At 45.1% G+C, this 9,208-nt stretch overlaps 1 protein-coding gene across 1 annotated transcript; it reads left to right on the forward strand.

Moving 5' to 3' along the window:
• Nucleotides 1-465: 465 nt before the first annotated feature.
• tbx2b (T-box transcription factor 2b) lies at nucleotides 466-8,061 on the forward strand. The gene is made up of 7 exons (XM_079246559.1): nucleotides 466-1,151; nucleotides 1,867-2,134; nucleotides 3,583-3,729; nucleotides 4,747-4,823; nucleotides 4,975-5,144; nucleotides 5,681-6,261; nucleotides 6,516-8,061. The coding sequence occupies exons 1-7, from the start codon at nucleotides 793-795 to the stop codon at nucleotides 6,963-6,965; spliced, it is 2,052 nt and encodes a 683-aa protein (XP_079102685.1). The 5' UTR covers nucleotides 466-792; the 3' UTR covers nucleotides 6,966-8,061.
• The last annotated feature ends 1,147 nt before the right edge of the window (nucleotides 8,062-9,208 follow it).

The following is a 9,208-nucleotide window of genomic DNA, read 5'->3' on the forward strand; positions in this document are numbered from 1 at the left end:
AGAAAAAAAATCTGCGCGTCTTGGATTCAGTGTTTGTTGTTAAAAAAAAAAATACAGGCTTTCCTCTGTGTAAAGGTGAGTATTTAGACAGAGAGGCTGTGGACAGGTTGCTTTTTCCGGAGGCGACATTGTAAAAACGCAAACCGAGAGAGGTGATGCCTCCACCGGCCAAGAAGTGAGGGCTGACCCGCTGTTTGGCGTGGAAATGGGGGTGGGATTTCCCGAGCTTTCCTGTCATTGGTTAATATTTTATTCTGTTGACATGTTTTCTTACTGCTAATGCTTCCGACACCTTCTTGTCCCCCCTCCTCCTCTCACAGAGTCTGGCCGGAGCTGTCAGAACCACGCCTATAGGGGCCCACAATTGGTCCAGAAAGCGTAAAATCAGCAATCAAAGGGGCTTGGTTCATTAGTGTTAGGGATGGAGGCAGGAAGGACATGTGAGATAGTAACAGATCTGCAGTGAACGGGGCCACATCTCTCCAGTCAGGGTGGGATGAAGCAGCTTGTTTCTCTGAGAGGCACTCAGCGCAGCCGGACTCTGCCGACACATCGCCGCTCCTGCTGCTGAAGGAGCCGCGGAGCGAGAGAGGAGAAAATCCACATCCACAGCAACTCCGCGCACTTTTCTTCACCCTGACAACACGGCGTGTGTTTGACAAGACGCCGGACTCTTGGGGAGCGCTCAGCAGACATTACGAGCTCGCGGAGCGCGGATCTACAGGCTCCAGGTCTGGGGAGATACCACTGAAATATATCCATTGTTTCACTTCGGTTTTTGTGGATGCACCGATGAGAGATCCAGTTTTTACAGGGACTGCAATGGCTTATCACCCTTTCCACGCACACCGGCCGACCGACTTCCCCATGTCCGCCTTCCTAGCGGCCGCGCAGCCTTCCTTCTTCCCGGCGCTCAGCCTGCCTCCCGGGGCGCTCACCAAGCCCATCCCGGACCACGGCCTGGCTGGGGCGGCGGAGGCTGGGCTCCACCCGGCCCTCAGCCACCATCAGGCGGCTCATCTCCGCAGCATGAAGAGCCTGGAACCCGAGGAGGAAGTGGACGACGACCCGAAAGTAACACTGGAAGCCAAAGATCTTTGGGACCAGTTTCATAAACTCGGGACGGAGATGGTCATCACCAAGTCCGGAAGGTAAGACCTTTTATTCCTCTGAGGGATTTTTATTTTACATGCGCGGAAAGAAAGAACAAGTCTGGAGCTTTTAAATAATAGAAAAGCAAAAAAAAAAAAAAAAAAGCTGAATAAACGGCATCCCGTGCGCGAGGCCTTCAGTTATTTTCCCACAGATTATTAGTCTGTTCCAGCAGCAGGAACCAGAGCTGAAGTCCACCATGTTTCCCACGGTTTTACCTCCACCTCCACTCACACATTTAAGACATAAACGAGCCCATTAATATTTGATTTCTGCCATCTTTCCGTGTCGCGCGCGCGGAGATCAAAGTGCATTTTTCTCATATTTTGGGGAAAAACTGTTTAAAGCTCTTATCAGCTTTTATCTCCCAACCTGCAGCTTCTGGGTTTTATAAACTAGCTGTCACTTCAAAAAAGCAGAGCCGTGAAACTCTGTGGTCATAAATACACTCAGCTTTGTAGTGGAAGGCTTGGACACACACACACACACACACACACACACACACACACACCGTAAACACACGCTATAGTTGGGCTTAATTGCGAGCAGAGCTGTAGAATAAAATCTGACAATAACAATATTTCCACATGTCAGGACGCCGCGTGTTTTTCCGCGACCTTTGCTGCTTCTTTTGTCACATTCGTGCACGCGCTGCTGGATAATGTGTTGTGTTTTTTCCAGTCGTGTTGACTCCCTGCGTGTTTCTCTCTGCAGGAGGATGTTTCCTCCGTTCAAAGTGCGAATTAACGGCCTGGATAAAAAAGCCAAATACATCCTGCTGATGGACATCGTGGCGGCGGACGACTGCCGCTACAAGTTCCACAACTCCCGCTGGATGGTGGCCGGGAAGGCCGACCCCGAGATGCCCAAGAGGATGTACATCCACCCGGACAGCCCGGCCACAGGAGAGCAGTGGATGGCCAAGCCTGTTGCTTTCCATAAACTCAAACTGACCAACAACATCTCGGACAAACACGGATTTGTAAGTAAATGAGCTGATATGGGTTTTTTTTATATTTTTATATTTAGCTTCTTTGATCCCCACATAGAGCTGCATTAAATGAGAACTAGTGTTATTTTTCTTATTTTAGAAGCAATTAAAAGAGGAAAAGGTTGTATTTTAAATGAAAGAGAGTCGTTTTAGAAATATCTTGAAGAGGAAAAAAAGTAAAATAGCAGAAGTAGAGTTTAAACTTGTAGCTGGAATATTATAAAACTAATTATTTACATGTGAGACGAAAATAACATTTTTTTATTTTCTGTAAATAAATGCAAAAAAAACCCCATCCTAATAGAAAATGTGCGCGTGAAGTGCACACACTTCATGTAGAAAGGTGTTTCTACTTTTTCATCCTCTCTTTAAACCAATGAATCCAGAATATCAGCAGCCTGCTTGTTTTCTGCTCCTGCCCTGAAAGCTGGTTTTAGCCGCTGTCTGCGCCCTTTGCGCTGCTCTGCGCCGGTTCAGGACTCCCACAGCCCGCTGTGGAGCCTCTTTACTGGGTTCGGCAGCCCGCTGTGGAGCCTCCTTACTGGGTTCGGGGAAAAGAGAGAATAAGTGAGCCGAGTGTCGGTCAGGCTGAGGATTAAGTGGTGTATTATCAAATCGGGTCAAAGAGAAATGACGTGAAAAGAGTGTGAATGTCAGCCGACCGACGTCCCTGACACCCCCCACCCCCACCTCCAGCCTCTAAATATATTATAGTATTATCCAAACTATGTCCCAGTGTTTAACATTGTTTTACCTGTATATTAATAATAAAAGAGAGAAGATGACAGCAAACAGTGAAAATGTGACAGAGTTCATCTGGCAGACAAACAAATTCAACATTTACATATCAGTCTAAATAATTTGCAAGGCAGGATTTCTTCATATACCTGCAGGCCTTAATTCTGCTGCTGCGCCTGTGTCCATGCTCCCCTGCATGTCTTCTGCTCGTTTTCTCAGGATTTACACCAGTCTTGCATTTTTATTGCTGCTATGTTATTTTAAATTTATTAATTTTATTTATTTTACAAATAAAAAAAATAAATAAAATAATTTACCCTGAATAAAAAAATATTTTCAGCTTTAATTCCGGTCATATATACATATATATATATATATATATATATATATATATATATATATATATATATATATATATATATATATATATATATATATATATATATATATATATATATATATATATATATACATATATATATATATATATATATATATATATATATATATATATATATATATATGGTGTATATTTTATATATATTTTATTTTTTAAACGGATTTTTTGCTATTTTTGTAGCAGCATCAGGATGAATTTGAACTGATATTTATTTTTATTTAAATATTTTACACCAAGCAGAAGTTTTACCCCCCGCTGATATTCACTCCAAAGCTCTGCATTTTTGTGTGTGTTGGTCCAGACCATCCTGAACTCCATGCACAAGTACCAGCCCAGGTTCCACATAGTCCGGGCCAACGACATCCTGAAGCTCCCCTACAGCACCTTCAGGACCTACGTCTTCCCGGAGACCGAGTTCGTGGCCGTGACGGCGTACCAGAACGACAAGGTGAGTCCTGCTCTCTCATGGCCTCTAATATGGCTGCTATAGTTTGCATAATAAATGTGCAACATGCAACCCCTCCCCCGCCACCAAACCCTGAAGACTTAATCTGATTTTGTAGGTCGCCTAATTTCCCCGCTGAGGACTCCCACGTCCCACTTCAGGCTTTATTTTCGCTGCTATATCTGACCATTAATTTAAATAGGTGATTTAATTGTGTGTTTCCCGAAGCTTCTGGCTTGAATCGGAGTGTTAGGAGGGAGAAAAGGGAATAAATTGAGTGTATAAATGGCAGATTGTTGTGCTTGTTGTGGAGCGCGGATTTTTAAAAACAGCTGGAGTCTTTTCCTTTCCTCTTTTTCACGTAGAAGGTATTTAAGGCCATTGTTTCTTTTTGTCCCTTCATCCTGCACAGTGAGGCTAATTGGGGCTTGTGTCCAGGCAGGGCGGGGGGGGGGGGGTCCGTGTTGTTGTAAAAGTTTATGGCAAACAGTCAGCATCGATTAAAGCGCGTTTAAAATGCTGCGCAGCCTGCAGCCGCGGTGGACAGATGCTGCAGGAGCCTCTGCTCACAGTGCGTGTTGCTGTGTAGGGCCACTGAGGCGCTCCGGAGCCCAAAGCCAGCAGACCTTCCCAGCTCCCTGTAGCCGACACATCAGGACGGCTGCAGGGATCCAAACCGCTTTATTAATTATTGATATGAGAGTCATCTGTTCATGTATTGCACCCTCTGCTTCTCTTTCTGGGGATCGGAGGCTTCCAGGACCCATGAAGGAATATTTCATGGCAGGATTTCCCTCCAGGGGCCGATGAGAATAACGTCTTTACACTTTTATTAATAATGCAAATGCAGGGCCAGTGGTGGCTCCCGCCCAGCACGCTCTGTGTGTGTGTGTGTGTTTTAATCCCGACACACCCTTTATAAAATAGGCCAGTTGGAGACAATGGACACCAACAATAAAACCTTTGTGTTTTTAATGAGATTTTACAAATAAAAATCATCTTTTCTTTGCATTTTACCAGATAACGCAGCTGAAGATCGACAACAACCCTTTTGCCAAAGGATTCAGAGACACGGGGAACGGGAGGAGGGAGAAGAGGTACAACCTGATTGTTATTATTATTATTATTATTATTATTATTATTATTATTATTATTATTGTTATTGTTATTGTCATTATTATTATTATTATTGTTATTATTATTATTATTATTATTGTTATTATTATTGTTGTTGTTCTGATCACGCAGGAAGCAGCTGACCATGCCGTCGCTGCGGATGTATGAGGACCAGTGCAAGGTGGACCGGGAGGGCGCGGACTCGGACGCCTCCTCCAGTGAGGCTCCAGCCGGCAGGGATCCGGTCCACTCCCCGCTGGGAGCCGGTTCCAGCCCGCTCAGGTTCAGCAGGCCCAGTCGAGGTAGGAAGCAGTTCTGTTGTGCATGACTGGCTGTGCATGAGCAGGGATTAATGCCTGCTTATAATTTTATGGGAAAATCATTTTATCGGAGCTTAATATCATCATAAAATAAAATGTATTTAATGGAATAAAATAAATGTTTGCATAAAGTTGTCATTTTAGTTCTGCAGATCTGTTGCATATGAGATCATTTACTGGGAGGAGTTCTGATAATCTGATTAAAAACTATAATACTTACAACAGTTTTATTTAAATACATTATTATTGAACTATTTATCCTGAATTCCCTTTTTGTTGGACTTCAGGCAGATGTTGGCAACTAGATGCATAAAAAATTCCATCTGGCCTCACTGCTCAACATCCTTTGATTTATTAAACTGAAAAATTGGCCAAAAGTCTTGAGTTGGAATAAAAACATGTTTTGAATTAAAATAAGATTTTATTTTTTAAACGTTTGCATTTAGAAGCTGGCAAACGGGCAGGAAGTGGCGTTCCAAGTGGAAAAACGTGTCTGATGTTTAATTTCACTGTTTTAGATGAGAAAACGTGCACGGACAGCGAGCAGGAGCTGGAGCATCACGACGAGCGCTGCACAGGCTCCAACAGCCCTCCGGAGCCCGTGTCCCCCTACAGCTCCAGGTGCGAGGAGCGGGTGCGGGAAAGGCCGAGTGCTGAGAAGAAGGACGACACTATGTTCAGTATAAGGAACCTTGAGAAGGACAAAGTAGAGAGCCGGCACAGGAAGGACACCACAGACGCGTTGACAAAGGACTCCGATGCTGGAGGCATTGGTGCCAGTAAGGACACCTTCTCCCCTCTAGTGGTGCAAACGGAGAGCCCCTCACACTTCAGCCCAGGTCACTTACAAAGCCTGGCTCTGTCTGGTCTTCACAGTCAGCAGTTCTTTAACCCTCTGAACGCCGGATCACCGCTGTTGTTTCACCCTGGCCAGTTTGCTATGGCCCCTGGAGCCTTTTCTGCCATGGGCATGGGGCATCTATTGGCCTCTGTATCCGGAGCAAGTGGTCTGGAAAATGGCAGCCTCTCAGCCCAAGGCACGGGAGGAACCCCGAACCCCTTCCCCTTCCATCTGTCTCAGCACATGCTCGCCTCTCAGGTAAGGAGGCCTTCCAGCCAGGACACGCTCCACTGATAGTTAACGCTTCTACGCATTAGTCTGGAAATATTCTCTAACCGTAAAGTAAAATATTTTCTGTAGTAAAATATGTAGTAAAATAAATGTAGTAAAACTTGCTGTAGAGTGTGTTGAAGAGACTGGTTTGGTTTTCCCAGCGGAGACGTTTTACCTTCACCGGTGAAAACAAGATTCTGTAGACCTGACTGGGATTCTTTCCTTTTTCCTTGTTGCAGGGCATCCCCATGCCTCCGTTTGGAGGCCTTTTCCCGTACCCTTACACCTACATGGCGGCAGCTGCAGCTGCAGCTTCAGCCTCGGCTCTCCCAGCCACCAGCACCTCCAGCCCGCTCACCAGGAACCCCTTCCTGGGCTCGTCTCGGCCCCGCCTCCGCTTCAATCCCTACCAGCTCCCGGTGTCGCTGCCCCAGAGCTCCAGTCTGCTCACCACCGGCCTGCCAGGCAGCGTCAACCTGGGCTCAGAGTCCTCCAAACCTGGCAGCAGGGAGACCAGTCCAGCCCCGGAGCACCACAGCAACCACAAGACAGGAGTATCCAGTGTCAGGGCTGCTTCCCCCAAATCCTCCATAAAGGACTCTGTAAACGAGCTGCAGAGCATCCAGAGACTGGTCAGCGGCCTGGAGGGCCAGAGAGAACCCTCCCCAGACGCAGACTCTCCGAAGTGATGAAAACCTGTCTGGGATGAAGACTTGCCAGAGGACTAGACGTGCACATCAGAGACTGACATGATGGTTTGACTGAACATGTTTGATGAAGGCTGATTACAAATAAGTTTTGGAACAAAAAGCTGCAGGTAGACAAAAAAAAAATATAATCTATGTAATTATATGTAACCTTTCCTGACATCACAAACACTGAAGGCTTCTTCAGAGCTGTTTCAGCTGTAGGACGTTCCCCAGATGCCCCTCCGTCCCCTCGCTTTGGGGGTCCGGGACTCCTCCAGGCAGACGCGCCACACACCAGCTGCTCTGTCACACTTTCATTGATTAGATTAAGACCTAAAACTATCAAACTGAATGCAAAGAACAAGAAATCTAAACAAAACAGTCAAATAAAATCATAAAATAGAAATAAAAATAAAAGTTTGAGGATCTGAAATAGAGAAAATAAAATAATGTGACCTATAGAATGAGTCAGGTGGTCCCATGTATCCTGCAAACTGCTCAGTCTGATTTCTAACAAAGAGCCTTGAACAGGAGCCTCATCACGCAAGTCTGGTTCTTTCAAAAGGGATGGAAGGTGTTCCGTCTGCAGGGGAAGAAAACTAAACCGAAACAAACACAAAAACAGACAGAAAGACAGAAACAACCGCTTTTCATTTCATGCCAGAATATTCTCTCTGAACTATTTATGTAATTAAAATTTTCTGTAAATAAAGCTAAAATCCAAGAATATGCAATCGGTATTAATTTATTCAAGGCTGTATATTAGCGTGTATATATTTGGATTTAACCCCCTCCCACACACACACACACACACACACCCTGCCCCCCTCCCGCGGTTTTTCATCAACAGAAACTGGACATTGAAGCTATTTAACGCTCGTTATTTAGCTTGTTGTTTTGGAAAAAGAAAAACTGTATGAAGCGTCGCGGGTTGTTTTTTCTTTGGGTGTTTTAGGAGACGTGTGTGCCATGTTTTAGTCCACATCGACAGACTGCAGAGGAGCAGAGAGGAGGAGAGGAAACAGCTCAGGTTATTTCCCTCCAGTCTGGAGAGATCCACAGAAATTTCTCCAAACTGCCGCGTCACTCATATCTACTCAGAAGTATATTTAAAGATGGAAATATCTTGTTTATGCTGGTTGTCCGGGTATTTTTTTCTTTTTTCCTCCCCCCCACCCCTCTTTTTTTTTCTTTGATTGTCTCACAATTTCAATAAAAAATCGTTGTGTTCAGTGTTTGTATAACTTTGATTATTGAACCAACAATTCAATCCAGCCAGAGACAAACTTTATGGAGCGGTTTGGAATGAACTCATCAATGTTTTTGACACATATGAACACACACACACGCACACACACACACGCACACACACACACAGGGTGACCGGTGTGGCAGGAGCGCCCTCTGTTGGTCATATGCGGAAAAAAGCAGGTCCTGGATGTGGTTTGGTGGATTTGACAAGAAAATAGATCTGGTTGAGTTTGCATGATGGCCTATAATAAATATTTATATAAATATATCTAAATAATTTGGTTTAAACTGTGGTGAAAATTACTGGCGGGAAATTTGCATCCAGGTTCAGATCCAAACACTTCATATCATCATCATCGTCATCATCATCATCATCTCCTTTTATTTAACATTTACATGACTAATGTTCAGCTTTAATGTGGATCAGGTCTGCATGTGGATCAGGTCTGCATGTGGATCAGGTCTACATGTGGATCAGACTGCATGTGGATCAGGTCTACATGTGGATCAGGTCTACATGTGGATCAGGTCTGCATGTGGATCAGGTCTACATGTGGATCAGGTCTGCATGTGGATCAGGTCTACATGTGGATCAGACTGCATGTGGATCAGGTCTACATGTGGATCAGACTGCATGTGGATCAGACTGCATGTGGATCAGGTCTACATGTGGATCAGGTCTGCATGTGGAGCAGAACTGCATGTGGATCAGGACTGCATGTGGATCAGGTCTACATGTGGACCAGGTCTCCATGTGGACCCGGTCTACATGTGGACCAGGTCTGCATGTGGACCAGGTCTGCATGTGGACCCGGTCTACATGTGGACCAGGTCTGCATGTGGATCAGGACTGCATGTGGATCAGGTCTACATGTGGATCAGGTCTACATGTGGATCAGGACTGCATGTGGATCAGGTCTACATGTGGATCAGGACTGCATGTGGATCAGGACTGCATGTGGATCAGGTCTACATGTGGATCAGGTCTGCAT

This window comes from Telmatherina bonti (genome assembly GCF_933228915.1).
Source record: "Telmatherina bonti genome assembly, chromosome: 9".
NCBI lineage: Eukaryota > Metazoa > Chordata > Actinopteri > Atheriniformes > Telmatherinidae > Telmatherina > Telmatherina bonti.

What these genes read in the sequence shown, in the direction of transcription:
- tbx2b (XM_079246559.1), top strand. Translation starts at nt 793, where the DNA reads ATGAGAGATCCAGTTTTTACAGGGACTGCAATGGCTTATCACCCTTTC. An exon ending in GTTCAGCAGGCCCAGTCGAG is followed by an intron (nt 5,145 to 5,680) that starts GTAGGAAGCAGT and finishes TCACTGTTTTAG; the next exon opens with ATGAGAAAACGTGCACGGAC. An exon ending in AGCACATGCTCGCCTCTCAG is followed by an intron (nt 6,262 to 6,515) that starts GTAAGGAGGCCT and finishes TCCTTGTTGCAG; the next exon opens with GGCATCCCCATGCCTCCGTT.